Raw genomic sequence first — 23,108 nt, 5'->3', positions numbered from 1 at the left:
GAAAGCTCGTCTCTTGTCAGCCCATTCGAGTCTGGGTGCACCCAATTCTCGTGCGGAGACTCTCGGACCGTCGGAGTGGGCTACACTCTTCCACATCCTACTTTGGTCCAAGGGAGGGCCTATCTCTTCCAACAATGGCCCCGAACTACCGCCTGCATGAATACAGCGCCGCTGATAGTCCACCCTGATTTCTGAATTCCTCTTTAGTGTGCTGAGACTGATCAACATAGGTACGAACAAGTCCTCGACAACAATAACTGCTTTTTTCTCGGTTATTGATCTTATCTCCAACTTCATGAACGTCCAGCCATGAATGACAGCGCCGTCATGCCTTGGACCGCAGTAGCTCTTCAGTTCGTTCCTCGGTTGCGTCATTCTAAACTCAGCGTAGTTGATACAATTCGAACAACCCAAACTCACTAGTTTGGTTCCCAGCAGAAACACATCATCAACTCTCGCTTTGAAGAATACTTCGTTTGCTGCTAGGTTGCCCCACTTTATTTTCTTCGTCGTGGTTTAGTCTACTCTTCGTCAAACACTCGTCGTTGCTGGATCCAAAGATCGTTATTACGGGAGTCGTCTTCTCTAAGCACATTTTCACTCTACTTAAGAGTCCGCAGAGTTCCTCCCCTTTATACTCTGTACTAGCGAGGGACACCAAGACACGATATGACCCACAATCCCGAAAGGGTTATGTTGGTAATTAGACTAAATCGGCCGATCAAAGAATTACGCAATTTCCCCCTTAATTTCTGCTCTTTTCTCCTTTTACGCTTCTAGCTAGTTCAGCAAATCGCGGGCACAATGAGTAAATACTCAATCGCAAAGGAAATAAAACAATTTACAGAGCCCTTACTGAGCTCACTAATACTTAGCAACTTCAATATTGAAGCCCGTGTCCCGTTCCCTTCAATCTCTCATCAATTTTTGCTTGAATCGATTCAAAACTCGCCTAATCTAGCAGAGCAGCGACACAACTAGTTCAACTCGGTACTAAACTCGGGTTCCAGCGGAACTCGCTCGCACATCTATTTCAACGCGGTACTAAACTCGGGTTCCAGCGCAACTCGCTCACTAGCAATAATTGTTCTCTTCTCTGATTGAGAACCAACTACTCTTAATAGTATCCAACAACTGTTCTGAATCTTAAAGGCTCTTCGGTACCCTCCAATTCCTTATCTTTCTTTACACTTAGTTTTACTTAAGTCACACCATTCCCTATCAGTCCTGACATCCGCCTAAATCACCCCTCCGCACATGTTTTAAGACTATATCCCTCCTCCTGTCAACACTGCCACGTGCCAACTTCGGTTTATTTTATCAATCTTTTCACACTTGATAGATACCCGGCATGCGGTAGCCGTCACAATTTGATCAAGCAAACAAATGTCACACGATTCTAATCAACCAATTCCTGAACTCTGTGAACTTCAGCTCTCGAGTTCAACTCAACCTTCAAACCATGCTTTGTTCACTGAGTAATCCTACCAAGGTCTTTATTTTAATTATCCCGTTAACGGTCCGACCTCCCAAGGGTAGGGGAGACCCTTTTCATTGGTAGCTAATTCGTTCCAAGCATCTCAAATTTCTACCTGTACTCTGTTCCAATCCCGACTTTCTAGCTATCAAAGGAACGTAGTTCGTCTATTAGGGGTCAAATCAAAGCAAAAAGTCACCAGCGGGAAGCCACGTAAAATCCCCGTCCTTTCATACTAATTAGGAAACTTAACTCTCATGCAGCGGTCCTATTACTATGAGATTGCTCTGGGACTACTTTTCTTTAGTCCAGCTTAATTGTTTTGAATAGATCATTTGCCAAGCTAAACAGAACCGAATGTTTACCAAGTCCATTTTGAATTAAATCCACTACTCCAAGATTGCAATATAAGAATGTATCTCTGTCGGCTTCCGCTCTATTTCCCAATATATAAGTTTTCCTCCCAATTTTTTGCAAGGGGACCCATTCTCATTTCCAGTGGTTGGACTGGGAAAAACGCCACTTTCCGGTGTTAATCTTGGGGCTTACCATGAAATCAAAACGCCCAAAGGTCAACTTAAGGTCAAATTTCCGGGGTCAAACTTCCAAATTTGGGTTCAAGATCCCATGCGGGTCCTAACTACCAAGTTCCATTCGTATCCCATTAATACTTCACACGTTGTCCCATTTCTAAGGTCCAAAGTATCACTTTTTTCCGTAAAAAGGCATTTAACACCGGAAGGAGTCGCCGGAGGGTTTTCACTGACCAGGTTTTTTTTTGGGGGGGGGGGGTCCGTATCCTATGTCCATGGCCGCAATAAAATACTTATGCCACCGTTCATCATTTCGCGTAAATTGCCTATTTCCGGTCTAAAGGGGTGTTTTTTCAAGTGTTAATAGCTTCCGGTCCAAAGCCCGGATTTGATTCAAATTATAATACAAGATGTATCTTGCCATTACCTATCATCCCTCCAAGTTTCAGCTCCCTGCGCTTCTCGGTGGCCGAGAAACGACTTCCGGAAGTTAGGGGTGGGTTTGTTTACTTAGGGTATAAAACCGGAAGTGGGAGTCTTAGGGGTCTGGGGTTCCAAACTTAAGCTTCCCTTAACTAGGCCTTCAACAAACTAGAATTTGAGCCCGATACCGCCGCTAGTTTTCGAGTTCTGATAGGGCCATTTACACTTCCGGGGACCTTTATCACTTGCCCCCCCCCCAAGGGTCTGACGGGTCCCGATTTTTGCATGCCCGGTTCAAATCATCTCTAGTATCGCTCCTCTGATTTGTATAACATTAGCTTTCTTAGTTCCAATTTTGAGGGGGGGGGGGTTCAACAATTTTGTCAAATTTTGTTTTTTGGCATAGGAGGGACGATATCTTCGAAGATTGAACTATTTCGAACTTTACCCTTTGTTGGCTGTACTACTTAACTTAATGACGAACCAATCTTACGCTCAGGTTACTATAGCATGTATGACAGTAGAATCGCCAATTCTACAACCACATTAACTATGGTTATCAATTATGCTGAAATAAACTAAAATCTCTGTAAAAATGGCATTTTACTTCGAGCAACTGATTTTTTTCAATTTTTTTTCCCGTATAAACAAAATTAACATTATAACTTATGATTTTGGGTGACATTTCTTAGAATCCTTTTGCTCTCCTTATGTTTTCGGACAAAGTCAAAGTTATAAAGCAAAACTCAAAAACACGACTTATTTAAAATTTCTGGAAAAAATGCTTCTCCTAGTTTTTTTTCCCACGCTATTAGTGGGTTTAATTATTTGAAGAATTATTATTGGTTTTTTTGTTTTCGGACAAAATCTAAACTATAAAGCAAAACTCAAAAACAAGATTTATTTAAGATTTTTGTGAAAAAAGATACTCTCAGTTTTTTTTAATAGTAAGATTAGTGCTACGTAGTAAGGGTTTCTTTAACTTGAGAAACAAATATTACTCCTAGATAGTTCATGAATGAGAAACTAAATGTTTTTCATGTAGGTTTCTTAAATCACATAGGTTTCCATACGTACTAAACTATATGGATTTGTTTTCAATTCAAGACGTTTTTAATTCATAGAAAATGCAAGAATTGAAGTTTTGGTCAACACTTCCTTAATTTTTCTAAATTTTAATTATTATCTTACGCTCTTTGGAAGCCTTAAATTTTAAAGAATGCCACGTAGTTAGGCATTAATATTTTGATGAGCGCCCTGTTTTTAAGACTGAGGAGGCATTGTTTTGTTTCCTTGAGAACTCTAAAATGTTAGGCGCAGTTTTTCAATCATTTTTTTTTCGACCTTTTTGGTAGGTCGAACAAATTGATTTTCTCAGCTATCCCAAATCACTATCTCAAAATAGTACAAAGGAGGGACCCTTTGGGTCGGCATGGGGCCAAGTCTCTGAAGTCCCTGCCTCACTCCCTCCCCCCTTCCCCCATGAAATCCGCTATTGTTTGTAAGTAGGTTGGCGATCTGTTACTTCGTTAATGGTTCTGAGAAGCCAGGCGCAATTTTTTCCGCCATAGCCAGTCGTAGTTTTCTCTCAAGGCCATAGTTTTTATGATTGCAACTTCTTAGGTTTAATAACTTTTTTTCCTAATGGAATTTTTTGATTACCGAACAGCAGGACTTTGTCAAATGTTGTAAGAACAAACATTAGTTAGCGATGTATATGATTTGAAATACAATTTGGCACAGGGCGGATTTAGAGCGTTGAATTTGGAATATGATTGGGAACCCAGTAGGAAAAAGACCGGCTGTTTTTCCTTTTCCCCCCATCTCACATGAGAATCAATTTTATAGTCTAAGGAGTGGTTTTACAAGGTTAACTATGAAAACTAAATATGTTTGCCATGGCCTAATTTATTTGTATGTCAATTTTCATGACAATCGGACAATGCGAACAGTAATTTTAATTATAAAAAATTGCAGGTGGGGGGAAAATGAAAAAGAGCCAAAAGCACCGAAGTTTCCGAACCGCACCGAAGTTTCATGGGTAATAATCGATTATAATGGATTTTCGTTGACCAAAATGTTGTCAATATAATCGATTATCATGTCAAAATTAGACCACATAATCGATTTTTAATCGATTATAATCGATTATTTTGAAAAAATTTAAATCCATTATAATCCATTATAATCGATTATAATCCATTTTTGTTTTCAATATAATGGATTTTTTTTGTACATAAAATCCATAAAAATTGACTATATTTTTTAAATAATGACTCATATTTTTGCAACTTTCTGCAAAACTTGAACGAAGAACACGTTCATCCAGGGGCGGCCAATGTGTAGTAATTTTACAAAAAAGCCCAAAAACGGCATTTTTGACCAGCTCCTCACGTCAACCCCTCCGCCCCAACGTACCCCCCCCCACGTAACCTCCGCCCCACGACGTACCCCCCTCACGTACCCCCATCCCCCAACGTACCCCCATCCCCCCACGTACCCCCCCCCCCCCCCCCCCCCCCCCACGTAACCTCCACCCCACGACGTACCCCCCTCACGTACCCCCATCCCCCAACGTACCCCCATCCCCCCACGTACCATCCAACCACGACGTACCCCCCTCTCTCTCTCTCTCTCTAGTTAGGGGACATCTAACTGTAGAACGGGTAAGAGTGGGGGGGGGGGGTGGGGGAGTTGGTGTGGGATCTAGAGGTAACCTTTTGTAATTTTTCATAACTCGATTGAAAATAAGAAAAAATGAAATTAAGCGAGAGAAGAAAATAACTAACTTAAGCTTAACAAAATTATGAAAAATGAAAACATACAAAAAGATTTGAATAAATAGATTATAATCCATTATAATCGATCAAAATGGATTTTTTTTCTTTTGATTATAATCGATTATATTGGGATTTTATTGCTCAAAAAACATTATCATTATAATCCATTTTCAATCGATTATAATCGATTATTTTTGTTATTTTGTAGAGACTGACTATCTAATATAATCGATTTTTATCCATGAAACTTCAGTGCGGGGAGGTACTTAAAAAGAAATTAGACGGTTTTGCAAAACTGCAATTGTGGGAAAATAGACGAAATTCTCTGTAAAATTCTCTGCAGAAATTCTTAAATTTGTCTGCAGACAAATTGCGTTAGAAAAAAAATTGCTTGCAGTTAAATTTCGGTGGCCAAAAACTTACAAGTCAATCATGCATAATTTGTTCAATTCAAAACTCTCTTGTAATATTCGGATTTTACATTTTATGTTCATTTAAACTAATTGTTTTTGAGAGGTATTGACATTTTATGTTCTTTTTGTATTTGTGAAACTTGACTCTTGAGAAAAATGTTTGTTGGCCCTTTCCTTTTCATAGTTTTTTCGTCTAAAATGGCAGATCTGTAAAAAAGAAAATCAGTCTAATTTCGTTTTTGTAGCATCTGTCTAATTTGCTTATCGTCTAATTTCCTAGGCCCCAAAATCAGGTCTCTGTTGGATTTCGATACTGTCATCTGCTGCATGCAAAAAAACAGCTACTTTTTCAGAACTACCAGAATTTCCTAGATCCGCCTCTGGGTGTATGTGATTTCGACTAGTTCAAATGAGTCCCCTGATGTTTTTGCTCACCTTTTTGAACATCCAAAGTTTGTCCATTGGTGTCGGCCGGTATAATGTCAAACTGCTTCTTGCTCTTAATCACCAGAATCTGCATGTCTATTTCCAAATTCAACAACTCATCGTACTTCGCAAAGTTCTAAAACAGATTTCTAAACTTCTTTTATTTTTTAAGTGACTCTTTCATGAAAGTTGAACCAAATTACAAAAAGTTCTATCTGCTAATCAACCAAAAACTTGAAAGAACTCAAAATGTTTTAACGGTCTATTTGGAGGATTTTCATTGGTTAGATAATTGAACCTTCCATCATGTGAAAAGCTCAGTTTTTCGATAGGAGAATTGGGTGAATACCTCGGAGATATAGCTTACCGCTTCAAAATCATCGTCGGGAGGATACAAAGTTTCTTGCGTTACTGGAATATCGTCACATTCAGAGCCACATTCACTCTTAGTCGTGTTCAAATCTTCCATCAATAATTTCAAATCGGCTAACAGAGATGTCTGATCATCGACCGCACTAGCTGAATTTTTGTTCACGTCCAAGTACAGATGCAGCAAAAGGTCTACTTGTTCGTTGAGTATATTTAGAGTACCGTTCGCTTCGGCGAACTTCGGGTTGTCTTCGATTATTTGATTCTGAATCATGACTCCCAGCGTATTTTCCGTATCTAAATTAAAGTTTTTATATGGTTTATGAAAAATATGAGGACTTTATTAAAACAGAAGAAAAATTTATTGAACACTGGGTTGAGAAGTTGTCAAAGGTAAAATTGTTTAGAATAAAAAAAAAAGAATTTTTACAAGGGTTGGCTTGATAACATAACAAGACTGCTCGTATCAGGGCGAAGCCCTGGTTGTTCCGACTGCCTTATAAGGTTTATGGGACAGTAATAACATTAAAAAAATAAATATAATAAAAAATAGAAAAAAAAACTCTAAAATTTGAATTTTTTTTTATGAAATCATCCCCCCACACACCATATAATGTATAAAAAAAATAGATTTCGCTCATTTTAACAAATGAATTATGGCAAATAAGCTTAGTTCAACCAATTTGGAGCGATAATTCTAAGACGATTAAATCTCCGCTTACGCGTTAATAGCTCGAATTATATCGCGCGTTAATTGTCCCAAATTGGTCAAAATGGCCAAAATGGCAACCTTTAAACCCTCATAACTTTACGAAAAATGATCACAGGTAAAATATCTTTTCAAATTTAAGCTCAGGACAACAATACTTTTTGAATGATATAAAAAAATTCCGTCAAAAATGGCTAGTTAAAAAGTCGAAATTTGTCTGAAAAAAAAACCCACCCCGAGCACAAATATTCCGTTACTTTCGTATCGAAAGTCGGAACAAAAATCAATAAATGTTAAAAATTGACAATATTCGATGTAAAATTATTCAAGATAATGTTTCAAATAATAAAAAATAAAAGACTGAAGAAGATAATTTAACTTACCGTTTAAGTTTAGGCTGTAGAGCACCTCCTTTAGGCTGAGTAGTTGTTTCGAAATCGCATATTGGTAGCCCTGAAAAAAATACACAACCTATTTACACGATTTCTTGACTTTTAAAGCGTTTTAAGTTCAAAGTTTTACTTAATGGTTAGACAAATATACAGGGGCGGATTTAGGGGGGGCTGGGGGGCTTCGACCCTCAGGGATTCGACCCCCTGCCGACCCAAAGGGTCCCCCCTTTGATACTTTTTCAGAAATCCATTTTTGGCCGGCCGACCCTAAAATTTTTCTAAAGGCGCCTTCGGCGCCAATATATACTAACTTTGAGGGGGAGCGCGCGCCAAAAAAAAAGCGATTTTTTTGTCAACATTTTTCAAAAAGTGCCCAAAAACGGCTTTTTTGACTGTTTTTTTCAAAAATTTGCCTGAGGCGCAGAAATTTTTGCCAATATAGGGGCAAAACAGTGCTTTGGTAGAGCTCGAAAAATCAATTTGGTCGACCTAAAAAAAAAAAAAGGTCGTCAAAATTTTGGAAAATTTTTTGAAAATCAGCCCCCCCCCCTCGAGAAAATCCTAGATCCGCCCCTGCAAATATATCAATTACATTAAAAGTGATATAACAAATCAAGTTACATAGAGATACAAAAAATTATAGTCAAGGTAAATCAATTTATTATGCTGCTATCTGATTGGTCGAAAACTGGACTAAATTGGTACCTTTAATCTACTTCAAACATTACATCCCCTTTCTTAAAAGAAGAGGTCATTATTGAGTAAATGCTTTCTTCGGCAGTAAAAATGTCTTTCTTCGATAGTAAAAAAGACGAGAATGTTTATGAGCGTTTTGAGATAAAAATAAAATAACCTTCCCAAAAAAAGTGTTTAAACGCTTTAAAAACTCTTTAATGAATGACTTTAATTTCATTACAATGACAATTTTAATTATAGATGTTCAAAAGGACGGGGAGGGGGGTTGGTCTTTTATATTTTCAGAAGAGAAAATTAGTGACCTTTTCCACGTTTTTGCTGTAAGTCCTGAGATCAGTTTTTCCATTCTCCAGGGTAGTCTGCAGATTGTCAGTGGAAGACCCGAGGTCAAAGTTCACCCAAAGAAGCATCAGGCCACATACCCTAAATCAAAAAAAAAATATTCATGTAATAATTAAATAAATCCCTATTAAAATAATTTAAATACAAAAAATATTATTAAATAAATCCCATGATCGCGCCGCACCGTACCTCGTTTCCCGACCGAATCTGATTTTGTAACCAAACAAAATAAGATCAAAATGACTCACCCGAATTTTACTGAAGCTAAATTCTATTGAAATTATAAATTTATTGGGAATACACAGGGCCGGATTAAATTTTTTCAAACGCACAATTTTCTAAAGTCATTCAAATTTTATAAGGTTTTTGGGTTGACTAATATCTTTTCAGAGCTCTCATCAAAGATCATAAGACACTATTATGGCAAAAGCTTAGGCAGTTCAGACAACTTTTTGTGAAAACAGTTCGAGATTGAGTTTTTTTTTACAACACAGCACAAAGCAATGCCGCAATGCCACTAATTTTTTCTAGAGATTATTTTAATGTTAAGAACCATTTATCTATCGAATCCAATATCAAGCAAGTATTGCCGGTTACTGCCCGTACCGAGAAAAATCTTTATATCTGACCTGAAATACTTTATATCTAATCTAATTTCCGGTCAGAAATTCTTTTTGAAATTTTTATATAAAGCAAGAATTTTCTTAAGTTTCGTAAGTTTTCGTCTTAATTTTGAGCAGCAATTAGCTAAATCTAGGCTATAAAAACTTCTCCTGGTGAGTCTCGATCCCCTGACCATCCGATTCCTTTGTGTTTGCTCGAACCACTTGTCTACAGTCCTTGATAAAAATTACTAGTTTTAGCAGAATAACAATTGTTGTAACAAGTGTAATTTTGCATTGCATTGATACTGTTGTTATGTATACTCGAAGCATGTTTATCTCGTTGCGGTTGAGCAGTGAACTGTTGTTTGTTATTTTTTTCCAGAAACTGTTTATTTCTAAACAAAAAAAGAAAAAGATCACTTCTGCGCAAAAAACACGAGAAACTAGGCAAGATTACCTACACAAAACTTCTATCTAGAAAAACAGCCTCCGTTGTAGCACACCCTCACTGGAGTTTCATGGACAATAATCGATTATAATGATAAATTGTTGTCTAAAATGTTGTCAATATAATCCATTATCGACTTTTTTTTTCAAAAAAACACAATCCATTAAGATCCATAATAATAGATTAAAACCCATTTAAAATTAACCTTACATTTTTTTGCGCAATTATTTGCAAAACTTCCAACATTTCTTCGTTACTCACGGCCTGCTCGCAATCTAAACCTACTCAAATTACGCTACCTCACTTAGACCAAGTAGAGAAAACTTAAATAAAAAAAATGATGATAAAAGTGTAAGTTTATGAAATGTAATACGGAGCAAAATAGAAAAAAAGATAACTTTGAAAAAAAATTGCGAAACTCATAATTAAAAAAAACCTTATAATCAATTATAATCTATTATAATGGATTATATTGATTAAAAGTATTATGATTATTAACAATTTTTAATTGTTTATAATCAATTATAATCGATTGTAATAGATTATATTGATAAAAAAATACTATAATTATAATCCATTCTTGATGGATTATAATAGATTCTTACTGTAATTTTATAGATACTGGTTATAAAATGACAATATAATCGATTATTATCCATGGAATTCCAGTGCAGGCAGCGTTTTTCAACACCTTTTTTTGGTTTTTTTTCTGCAAAAATTTTTGAATTTTGATTCCCAAAACGGCCCTTAAAAAATCCAAAAATTATTCTTTTTGACTAAAACTAATTTTTCATGGCTTAATTTAAGCCGAAATAAGTTATTGTATGCCTGCACGCTCACCTAATTAGATCGAAATTAGACCAAACACCAAAAGTTTCAAAGCATTTTTTCTCGTGATTCAACATTTGTCACTGTGTTCTCTTAATCATATCTGAGGTCCACGGTGAGATTTTGAACAAGAGTAAACTTGAGCTGCCTAGCTGAGGAGTCAAGCAACCTTTTGTGAGCTCGCAGCATCCCCAAAAACGCGTTTGTTTCGAAGAAAATCTAACAAATCAAAAGCCAACGTTTCATGCCTGAGGTTCATTCAAACAAAATTCGCCCCCTCCTTAATCCGCCCCTGACTTCAAAGCATAATTAAATGGCAGATTTTAATGTCTGAGTTACAAATTAGTCTCAATGCCCATGAATTTCCCCTTGCTGCCAAAGTACCCAGGTTTGGCCTCATAATTATTCATTTTTGGAATATCTTTTTGATTTAATTTTTGATTTAAACACAATCGCTTTGTTGCTTCGATTCATTTTATGATGACTTTGTATGATACCAAACACTTGGACTTAGTGAGCTGATGAAATGTTTCTTCGTTTGTTTCATTTGAGCTCGTCTATATTTGAACTATTGTGTAAGTCCGACTAACGAAGAAAGTGATGAAATAATTGAGTTCGGAGTGAGTTTTTTTTTATATCAATTTCAAATTCTAATAACAATTCTTATATCATAAAAGCTACTGACGTCCTTAGCTTAAAGTCAAAAATTATTTACTTTTTTACTTGCTATTTTTAAGTCGTGTTTTTTTGTTTGGTCAAAAATTATAACTTAGACGACTTTTAAAAATTTTGATTTTGATGAATCTTATCATTATTTTATCGTATGAAATGAGCCATTTCGTACAATAACTTAATAAAATGAGCCAAAACTTCCTTGCCTTAAGAAGTCAATCAAAAAATTTACGTTTAAAGTGTGCATATGTTTAATAGTGAAACATTAACAAACAAACTAAAAAGGAAAATTTTTGGTGCCCCACTCTTTAACCCCACGTTATCTAACCCCCAATTTTATGAACCCATAAAACGATAGCCCAAAAACACAATTTAACCCCCTATCAATACCGATAATTTGTTTCAGATTAAGTCCTTTTTATAAGTACAGGAGTATTCCAATTAGGTGTACTAATTGCGACCTGAAAAGCCAGTCTTAATTCACTTGATGCCTCTAGCATCTCAAAAATAATTGCAAATCGAATAGTTGAAGAATTATTCCCTCATTCACAGGTTTAAAACAGAGTTAATCTACATGATGCTAATTGCAAGGATTTCAAGATTTTTAAAAATGTACTTAAAATCATACCACCTTTCAATTGAACGATTGTTTTACCATTATATGAGCTAAAATGTTTGAAGACTTTTTCCATTTTACTTCATCCTCCAAAGACAAAAAAACTTTAGTGGTATCAGGCCACGAGTATTATTTTAAACGAAAGAATAAAAACAGCTATTAACTGAAATTGTTCAAAATACTAGGCTCATAAATAGTAGGGGAAATTCAAGTAACATCCAATCGCACCATAAAGGAATCGGAAAAAAATTGCAAAAATTGCTTTTGCCTTTATTTTTGGATCTTATTACGTAAAAGTCGGGTCCCGAACCAAGAAGATCTATTCCCCCTTCACTATGGAACCAAAAAGATGTGGCAACATCCGGTTTGGCAAGAACAACAAATGCTGATGATAGGTCTGGCATTATGGCATACAGTCATATTTCAGTGGTTCACATCCTAGTTTTTGGAAAGTAATCGCAAACCTGTAGAAAAACACTTCTCTTCAAAAAAATAGTTTCTTTAACGCCTCGAGCGGGCACCAAATTACAGAATTACTTTTTTAGTTTTACGTCAAATTACATTTCATTACGTTAATTTACGTTATAAAAATTAGGTTATAAAAGTTACGTTACATTTTACTCTAAAATCATTGCCATTTGAAAAAAGCTTAGATTAGATTGATCAAAGTTTTAGTCAAAACCAGTTTTCTTTCCATAATTCTTTCAAATTTAGCCAATTGACCTGTTATTAGTAAAAATAATTTCAAGATCAAGTCCAATTTTGGAGCAATCTAATCATTTTTGGTTATTAATTTGAATCATGCCGATCGGATTTGTTTTCAAGTTCCTATTAAAGTCTTCTAGACAATTGACAAGGTCATTTCCACTCAAATCTAAAACGAATTTAGCAGCTAGCATGTTTTTCTCTGTGCTTCGCAAAAATTTTTGCAATTAAAGCTTTGATGTTTACCGACGCTGTGGTTCTGTATTCTTTTTCAGTACGTTTCACTTTGATTCTAACATTTAGTATTAAATAGGGGTTAAATTGTAGTGGGGTTATCTTATTCTGGGTTTATATGAGAGGGGGTTAAGAAAAAGGCGGTTAAAAAACGCGGAGTGATAAGCTTGGGAACCAAATAGTTATAAATGAAAGGATTTGTCATGGCAACTGAACGAAGGAAAAAACAGTTATGTTATCTGCTCTAAAAGCAAAATACCAAAAGAAAACAACTTGTATGTGGGAGATCTATGAATGCGTTCAAACTCTCCTCTGACATAATTTTGGTGGATTTAAATTGATATACTTCTCGAAATATTTTTTTTTGTGAACTCTTATCAAATTTTTAAACTCCACCAAGCCCAGTTTAATACAGACAAAAAGATAAGTTTTTTGATTCATTAACCAAGAACATATTTCGCCATATTTCAAAAGTTCTGATTCGTTTCTCTTAGGAGTATTTCTTAAGAGAAACAAATCAGACCTTAAAATGAAACTGTTTCAGAAATTCTTTTAATTTTGATTGAAAAAATTATATTTATTTCGAAATAAAATTCCGCTCGAAGACGTTCCTCTTAAAAAGGACATCATTCTCTATTCGATGCTGACAATTGCTAAGGTCGTTAGGTAAATACATATTGGACGCCAAAGTAATTGCAATCAACTAGCTGCCTCGAGCTCCAAATATTTGGCAATGTGTCTAAAAGTTGATTGAAAGTCTCGAGTGACTATTCATGCATTTGATTTTTTTTTCTTTTTTCACGAACAATATAAATTTTATTGCTCAAAAAGAAAGCAAAAAAACTTGAATTCACTTGAAATACTTCTCAAACAGCGACATAAGGTTCACAATAGTTTCAAAAAACGTTGGCGCCAGAATTAAAAGAAACAAAATGACCAAATTTTAAAAAGAAATTTGAACACGTTCCTTGTTTATTGTTTTTTTTAATTTTCGCTTTTTTGACGCCTTTCGTTTCTGACGCCATGTTCTTTTGGTAAAAGGGATTACCAAATATAGATAAGAGCCAATTTGAGGTCTTTCTCATTCAAATTATCACCACTTTATCGCAAAAAAAATGTGCACTGCGACGAAAGTAACCTCCTTCATTTGGCTGTTTTTAATCGAAAAAAATCACGTGGTGTCAAAATGGAGACGGAAAAGGCAGGGAATAAATCTTCTTTCGACGGGCCGGAGACTTAAAGCAAGATGGCTCTCAATTAGACAACCTTCTGCAATGGTAATTTCAGAAGCAGATCTATATTGATTAAAGTGCATCAAAAAATTGATTATTATGAACTTCAAGCATAGTTCTTTGTTTTTCGAAAATTGTAAAATTCTTTTTTGTCTCATATAGCCTCGTCTCAAATCACGGTAAATACTTTTTTTCAATGTTTCAACTCGCCTAGAACAAATAGTTGAAACTTTTCGTAAGTAAACAACAGATAATAAAACGATAAGCATTTAAGCACTACCCTAGAGTCGATATGCCAGAAGAAAAAACTTTTTTTTGCAATTCGGCTGGAAATTGCACCTATTTGATAAACCCTTATGCGATAAAAGCTATTCGAGAATGCTATTCAAATAGGTTCCTTAGGGATTTGACTGGGATAAATTGGGATAAAAACCTTCGTAGCTAGCTCAATCTACTTATTCGTACAAAGAATGGGTTGGGTTTTTATTGAGTCGTGATGTAACGTGAACTTATTAAAGACAATGACCTTTACTCTAAACCAATTTGAAACTAGAAAATAGTCATTTTTAGCATCTCTGTCAGGAATATTTAGACATTTTCATTAACCCGAAGCACATTTACTGGCAAAAAGGTCAAAATTTTAAATTAAAGTTGACCGGTACTTTTACCACCTGAGACTTTTAAAATTCAGGCCAGCAGAAGCAAGAAATGCAACAGGAAATTGCAAAAAGGCCATATCGTATCCTTTTTTAGATCGTGTTAATTAAATTTTAGTAATGTTTTTTCTTCATTTTTTGATGCAATTCGCTATGAATAAGAATTATCCGTGCAGCACGAAAATTGAAGCATTTACAAAGGGGGTGTTTTGTGGAAATATTTGACAATTTGGAAGCGTTTGTCATTTTCTTATTGATTGATTATAAAACACTTCCTAATCGTTACTCTGCAGTGAGATATTGAAATGGTGATTAGTAAATTTCCTCAATGCAAAAGCTATAATACTGTAATGTAATTTGATCCAATTTGAAATGAACAAATTCATCTTATGGAGTCTAAAAACACCTGAAAAAAACCACTCGAAAAAAACTTAGAAAAAAAAGGTTTTTTTTTATCAGAGGATATAGAATTTGAAATGAATGTTGAATGACATATGATAAAATGGAACAAATGCTGTAATGCTATGGTATAAAGGCAGGATTCATCATCATTGCCATCATCATCTTCAATTCATTTTTAGCACCTTTATCAGCCAATCAACGGTGCAGTTGGAAAAAAAAATCGGTTAAAGTTTTAGGTCAAGAATAATCGTGCTGCTCTTATGTTAGCTAAATTTCGAATAGTAATCAGCAGCAGTAAAATACTCTCACTTAAAATACATCGCTTGGGTTTCTCGAATTTCCTTGAAACAGAAAATTCATGGATCCAATTTAATCTACTAAAATCTATTTAATGTGTTTATTTTTCTCCCATTTGGGTCCGCATAATCCTGTCTAACAAGTTTTCTGGAAAAAGGCTGTTTCAAAACCATTTCGACTGACCATCAGTGGTGTAACATTGTTCGAAGTGGCCTTCGAATAATCTTCAGCAACATTTGAACATTAGACAAACGTTCGAACATTCGATATTTCATTGAGTTTTTCCGTATTCTTGAGAGAAATTTGAAAATCAATATGTAATTGAAAATTTCCCAATCATGCAGAATATTTTGCATGTTCACACAACCTCCAGTAAATTTTTCCCTTTTCTTGATAACAACGTTTCCAGCAGTGCTAAAAGCACCATCAGACAAGGTACTCGAGAATGTTATGAAGAACATTTTCATCGCCAAATTAGCGAGTCACGGATAGTTAGTGTATACAACTCAAAAACACGCTGCTGAAGTAGGACCGAATGTTCGAGAGAGCGTTCGAAGGCTGAGCATCAAACGAACGTTCGAACATTCGGTTGCACCACTGATGACCTTCATGTAAAATTCTAAGAAGATCATAGCAACTCTTTAGGTTGTATAATGTATTGATGAGGTCAGCGTCTTCTTAAAAAAAAGTATTACAAAAAGACTATGGAAGACATGTTACGAAAAGCCCAGGTTGACTATCATACAAAAATTCCCCTGTCTTACCCCTTCTTAAAAAATTTGTAGTGGATGTCCCCCAACTTGCGACTGACCAATAAAAAAAAGTTCTAAGAAATTAAATAGCGTGAAAATGCTTGTCTGCATATTAGATGCAACTTTTATGAAGAGCACTACTTAACCAAAAATTTTATTAAAGCACTCCTAAAAGTCAACCAATGCTATTGAGTATATATTCAACCAGTGGAACTTGATAATCATCCAGCTGATTGTACTTTTTGATGACTTTTGAAAATAAATATAGGGTGCTTTGTTGTTTGACTATTTGTCAGAGGCACTTAGCATGGTGGTAAGGCGTTTACTTTTAAACCGTCAGAGCGTGTATTATATCTTATGCTATGGTAATGATAACGTGTGAGGACGAGCTCTCTTTTGACTTCTAGCCTAACCGATATCAGCTGCAATAGTGGTACCACGTGAAAGTTCTAGTCGCAAAAAAAGAGCTTTCCATAGCAAAATAACACAGTCTGGAATATGGTGAGATAATACAAATGGATTATCCTCGACAGCACTGTTCAGGTTTACTGATAGCTCCTCTGCGATTCACAGGAACCACATTATATGACTATGATCAGTTTTGGAATTTCAGTCGAGGTGTCAGAGTTTTGAAAGACATTTTTTTTTGCTTTCTTCCTTTAGTATTTCAAGCTTCTGACAAAAACATAATTTTCCATTTTTATAATTTTTAGAATTTCTTTTAAAATTTCGTGGCACAATTTTTTTGAAGTTACAGAACCCTTTATTTTAAATTTTTAGCAAGAGTTTTTTTTGAAGCTTGCTCAGTGAACAAGATTTGGTTTTGGTAAAAAGAACATGAACGTACCATAGATTTATTAATTGTTTCAATTGAAACACCATTTCAATTTTGGCCGGCAAAACTTCTCTCTCTTGGTCATAAATTTTTTGGAACTTCTGAACTCATAGGACCTGTTGCTCCTTTTAGCCAGTGAAAATATACATACAAGTGTTTGAGGTTTATTCAAGATGCCAATTAAAAAGTGTTAGTGCTGTTATAAAAGCCGTTTGGGTCGTTAGGAAATATTGTGCAGAGCTAGCTTGCACTGTTTGTGTCGTAAAAAAAGGTCGGTTGTGGCGTGGGAAAGCATTAAACGTGCTCAGAGTTTTCTTTAACGGTCTCCTATGTTGCAAAAGGAGAAAAACGGGAATCGTTCACTGGGTACAATTTCATGCTTAACCATTGATTTAGCTCGTTGTACGCGGGTTATTCTCTACCTGGAGTGGGGCGCTTTTATTTATTGGGGGTTGGGGTGGGGTGGTTTTCTCTGCAGGTAGTTTGGGTGGGGATTAGTTAAAGTGACATCATGTTCCAGAACTCTTTCAAATTTTTTATTCAAAACATACACGAGGATGAGGACAAAAACAATGAGCCAGAATGTGAAGAATCGTCTAGTGCAATTATCACAACTGGAAGGAGTTGCTTCCTGGTCATTCTTGGGTAACTCGTATTTGGGACGACACTTGTTGCAGCAGCACCTGCACACGAAGATGATGAGCCCAATTAGGGGAACAACGACCGCCAGAGAGAGCCCCACAACAACACAGATGGCGAAACCAAGTTGACTGTTCAGCAGCTAAACAAAAGCATTACACATGTATAAATTACGAAGGATAGACGGTGAAAAAAAATGAAATAAAATTTTTTGAGCAAATTAAAGTGTTTTTTTTTTAGAAATTTATTTTTTTAGAAAGCTTTTATAGCCCAAGAAACTCTAAAGTAAGGTTACAAAACTAGGTTTCTTATTGATATCAAGTTTTCTTAGCCTAAAATAGCAATTTCCATGTACCGAGTGTTACTCGATTGCTCGAAAAACTCAAAAGTTTCAAATCGTTTTTTGCCACTAAGACAACTTCAAAAAAAGTTTATCGTTTTTCAAAGCTCGACCCTTCCGATGACTATTTATAGTAATTGATTTTGCGCAAAAAAAAAAACAAAAAAAACGCACCTGAATTTAAAATTTTTTCCTTTTTCAATGGCCAGAACAAAAACACACTAAAGGAGACAAAACCCGGCAATGGAGATGTAATGAATACTTTCTGATTGTTCAAATTTTAACTTCATTTTTTCAAAAGATTTTCAACCAAGCAGGTGTAGGCAGAATTTTGTGAAAAGTAGCGCCAAACAAAAAAAATATGCGAGGATTTTCAAAAATAACGACCTCATTGCGCAAACGTCCATGAACTAAGCACTCTCTTAATTTTCAAGCGAAAGCCGGGAAAACTGAAGGAAGATTTTTTTTGTGTAATTAATTTTGCGGGCTCAAAACAATTACACCTAACGGATTTTTCTGAAGGAGTGTTAAAGCCAATGTTGACTATTTTTGAGGGAGAAAAATGCCAAAAACCAGAAAAAAATTGCAAATTTTTCGAAAACGTCTCTAACACGTCATTTTGGACAACTTTTTCTAAAAATTAGCCTCCGAAGCATAAAAAATGTTTTTTACTGTTCCGGAAGATTTCGTAAAAAATGTCAACAGCTCGAAAGAGAAAAAAATCTTATAACATTTTGTTGGAAAGTTCGCCTCCGTCTCAAGAGACTCTTAGATCAGCCTCTGTATTAAACACCACATTGAAGCTTCTTCATCAGTCAAAGTTTTGATAAAAAAATCAAACTAGAGCTTTCTATCAATTCATTGACAACTCGAAAAATCAGACAACTCGAAAAATCAAACAACTCAAAAAATCAGACAACTCAAAAAATCAGAGGTACTATGAGGTGGGGTATAAAGAACGCTTGTAGGAGGTTAAATGTGATATCATATGTTAGCCAATCCTTTGGTTATTTGGATTTTGAAAATAGATATTACAGAAAAATACTCTCAGTGTAAAGAAATATGCTTTTTGGTGCGCATACTAAAATTTAGAAAAAAATGATTGAACTTGAACATCTTTATTTCAAACAACAATGAGTTACTGAAAAGTATACAACGGTATACGAAACTTTGACCAATCAATTGTTGTGTTTTAAAGAAGCGTTGCTACTCTGACCACTGGGCAAAATAAAAAACTTAGAACAATCAATTGGTATGTTTTAGAGCAGTGCTACTGTTCTGATCATTTCACGAAGTTGAAGGGAACTATTTGCTTTTTTGAAAAGAGCTCGAGGTATGATTTTTTCTTAATTTTAAGTGAGCCAAAAAACGCTCCCTGGAGAAACAAATGCTTTCAGATCAATATGCTAGAGAACTTTTCATTAAACGAAGCAAACGTTGTTCTTTATACTGCCAAAGAAAGTAAAAGTTCCAAACTAGTTATGGAAAAGCTCACTAGAAAAATAAACTTCGAAGAAATGACATTATAATCTATCTTCAATCTCAAATTTAGTTACAATTTAGACCTCACTCATTGAGTTTACCTTTTTTTATTATCACAGTGTTTTAGCAAATGGTGCATGATCGTCAAATACTTGAAATTGATTTTGTCAGAAAAACCATTTTGTTGATAAACTAAAGTTATTGTTCCGACTTTTGTCACAAAAGTAACTGAATAATTTCGCTCATGGTGGTTTTTTTTTTAGGAAAATTTCGAATTTTTAACTAGCCATTTTTGACGAATTTTTTTTTTATATCAGTCAACGGTTTTGTTGTCGTGAGCTTAAATTTGAAAATGTATTTTGGCCAATTTGGGACAATTAACGCGCCATATATTTCGCACTATTAACGCGTAAGCGGAGTTTTAATCCGTCTTAGAAATTGTTCCAAATTAGTAGAAGGAAGCTTATTTACCATAATTGATTTGTCGGCGCACAAACAACTCGGCCAAAAACAGTTCAGCCAGTTTTACAAAAGGCTGGATTCTAAAAAAAAATATGGAAATGGAGTTATTTCTCGTTTTAAGGTCGCCGGTGGGCGCGCTACTCGCGCGTCGCTGCTTTGCGGCGATAACCGGCTCTAAAGTTCTTATATAATCCTGCCCTCTGTTGGCAAGCTCGCAACACGTTGGCGCGACTGCGGCGGTCACTATTACTGGCTGAATTGTCTCTGGCTGAATTGTCTGCATACTTTTGGCTGATTTTTCTGGAGTTCAAATCGGCTAAATTATCTCTGGCGAAAATTGTCTGAACGCGGATTATTACATTAAATTTTTAGATGTTATGACTGCTATATAGACCTTAAAAGACAGTCGGAATATTCAAGGCTTCGCCCTGATACGACAAGTATAGTTTTTCTTTGTTTGGCTAATCAATTTAACCCACCTCAAATTCCCCTGCCATTAAATGCAACCGAATAAAAAGTTTTGATTAAAATTGAATGGTCTTTAACTATTCTTTGATCTTCTGAAGTAAATTTCTCTGTCAGAGTTTTGTTTAGTACTACTTAAAACGTTTATTACTCTATATTATTGGTCTGACAGCGTCACTATAACTGACCGGAAAAAACTATGATACAGTTAATGCATTTTTCAACCAATTTCACAACCTCAAAGCAAACTTGCTGGTACTCGTGTGTGGCAACATACAAGAGCCATTTCATTTGTGATTAGGTCTTAAGAAAGATTTTAGATTTAGGAATTTTTTCGTTCTTTAACCTAAATGACTCGATGTATCGAATAACTTTGAGTTATCAGTTCATTGCAATTTAAATTTTACTTTATATACTCATTAGTCATTTCAATTTGTTAGTCTCTGGTCATTATCAATTAACCCCAAACTGCAGAAAAAAAGATAGCTTTTGGTGCTTATTTCAAAATAACTTCATAAAAAAGTTTATCTACCATTATTGTTCCGACTTTCGACCAGACAAAATTCGACTTTTTAACTACTATTTTTGACGGAATTTTATATTACCATTCAAAAGGTATTGTTGTCCTGAGCCTAAACTTGTAAAGATATTTTATCTGTGATTGTTTTTTTAAAGTTATGGGGGTTTAAAGATCGCCATTTTTGTCAAATAGGAATAATTAACGCGCGATATATTTTGCGCTATAAACGTGTAAGCGGAGAGTTAAGTCGTCTTATAAATCGTTCCAAATTGGTTGAACGAAGCTTATTTGCCATCTTTGATTTGTTAATAGGAGCCAAAATTATCATTTCGAATTTTATATGGCATTTCATATTTTTTTTATTACATTTAAATTTTTCATATTATAACTGCCCCATAGACCTTAGAAGGCAGTCGGAACATTCAGGGCTTCGCCCTGATATAAGCAGTCTTGATCTTTTTAGAATCAGTTTATTTAAATTGTTGTGTCTGAAACCTGTTGTGCTACTTGCACAGCATCCAGAAACTTTCTGATTGATTATTATTATAACTAATTTTGAATCAAATTTCTCTGTTTTAATTTTAAGGAATTTGGTGGTTCCTTTACAATTGTTTTTATTCAAACTGTTTATAAATTTTTTCCTATTATCTATGAATCGAACTTAAAAAAAGCTGTCAAAAAATTTTGTCATAAATCTTAAGTTCACTATGTCAGCTTTTTTATAAGCTTAATGAGGCCAACTAGCAATAAAACTGATCACAAAACTACGCAATCGTTTTTGCAAAATTATAGTGGCAACACAACGCGAGCATAACAACAGAAGGTATAAACCATTAACTGTATCAACAACTCGATTAATTTTGCAACACAGTTTCTTCTTCTGAGAAAATGCGAAAAATCAATGTTTGAGAAATCTAATTTTTGACAACATTTAGGCTCATTAAACTGCTCCTGGAGACGTGAAAAGCGTTAATTGTAACAAAATTTTAATTTAATGCAAAATATCAGATTAAGTATTGAATACATTTGAAACAAATAGAGTTTTGAAACAAAGAGAAACTTTTCCAAAATATATGAAACAATATCTTAAGTTTCCTTGTCCGTTTCGACAACCTTTTTTTGCTGATGGATTTTGTCTCGACGAGTCAAACAACTCATCAAGTGATATATTCCATCGAAGTCATTTTATTCGTGATTTGAAGTATTTTTCTTCGCTAAATTTCGTAGGTGATCAAAAAAAACCAATCTTTTTTAGTTAAGAAGTCTAGAGGCAAATTTCTTCTCACTGCACAGTTTACTAATGCCAATTATATGCGTTTTCTACTTTAATTGTTATCTTCATTTTATGCAAATGTAGTTGAGGAACATTCTGAACAGCTTCCAAACCGGTTATTCTTTTTTTTGTAGAAGTGAGCTAGAAAATTATGGCATTAATTTCCTTGCGAAATTCAAATTGTGATAGATTTTACCGTATCTTTGTACTCTTCAGACTGCCACACTTCACTAAGAGTGATGTTGCCAGCGATGGCGCGTCTCATCAAATCTGGAGAAACAGAAACAAATACATTAAAAACATAGATTTTTTATAGCTTTCTGAAATCATATAACTTTCTTTTAACAAAAATCATCAATTAGAAGACAAATTTTTTAATACAGTAACACATTAGATGCTTGAACCTCCATATTGGCAATATCCTCGGACAACAGCAGTAAATTTAGAGCAAACAAGAGGCCAAAAATATAATGGATTTTGAAATCGGTGCACGAAAAACGGCATTTTTACCCCTTGAAGCAAACTATTCCGTAGAATTGGAAAGATAATGCGTTTTTGCAGTGATCATCAAATGATTTATCAGATATCGGAAAATCTGAATCTCGGCATAAGTTTTTGAACATTTTTCGAAAACTTAACAACCCCGGGTGGACCAAAAGTGCTGGTCGAACAGTATCCATAATCAAACAGTTTTAGTGCAATTCAATAAGAAAAGAAAAGTTCACGGAAGGTCTATCATCATGATTTTTCACATTTAAAAATTGTAGGATAGCCATTTCCCATAAATCAAGCTGTTTTATTTAATGTTTTTTTTTTGTTTTCGAAACTTTTAGGCGGTAATGTTAGTAACCAAGGGTACTCAAATTTGAGTTAATAAATGTTTAACTGTCTTGTAATTACAATAGATTGAAACAAAATGTATAGATATTTTACACTAAAAATATTAAAATATAACTAACATTACTTTTAGGCGGTAATGTTAGTAACCCAGGGTACTGAAAGTTTGAGTCAATAAGTGTTTAACTGTCTTCTAATTACAAAAGATTGAAACAAAATGTATAGATATTTTAAACTAAAAATATTAA

At 34.8% G+C, this 23,108-nt stretch overlaps 1 protein-coding gene across 5 annotated transcripts in view; it reads right to left on the bottom strand.

Moving 5' to 3' along the window:
* LOC134854593 (prominin-1-A-like) overlaps positions 1-23,108 on the bottom strand; it is a 94,896-nt gene that overhangs the window by 60,060 nt on the left and 11,728 nt on the right. For all 5 annotated transcript variants that reach the window (XM_063870916.1, XM_063870917.1, XM_063870915.1 and 2 more), the window contains 6 exons: positions 22,220-22,293; positions 17,394-17,623; positions 8,521-8,641; positions 7,514-7,583; positions 6,420-6,718; positions 6,062-6,188 (listed from right to left, as the gene is read on the bottom strand). In XM_063870916.1, the coding sequence (XP_063726986.1) occupies positions 6,062-6,188; positions 6,420-6,718; positions 7,514-7,583; positions 8,521-8,641; positions 17,394-17,623; positions 22,220-22,293 (921 nt within the window). The remainder of the gene's footprint in view (positions 1-6,061; positions 6,189-6,419; positions 6,719-7,513; positions 7,584-8,520; positions 8,642-17,393; positions 17,624-22,219; positions 22,294-23,108) is intronic.

The sequence above is a fragment of the Symsagittifera roscoffensis genome, chromosome 9, assembly GCF_963678635.1.
Source record: "Symsagittifera roscoffensis chromosome 9, txSymRosc1.1, whole genome shotgun sequence".
In the NCBI taxonomy this organism is placed as follows: domain Eukaryota; kingdom Metazoa; phylum Xenacoelomorpha; order Acoela; family Convolutidae; genus Symsagittifera; species Symsagittifera roscoffensis.
The sequence above is the reverse complement of the archived record's forward strand: the minus strand, read 5'-3'. Positions and strand labels throughout refer to the sequence as shown.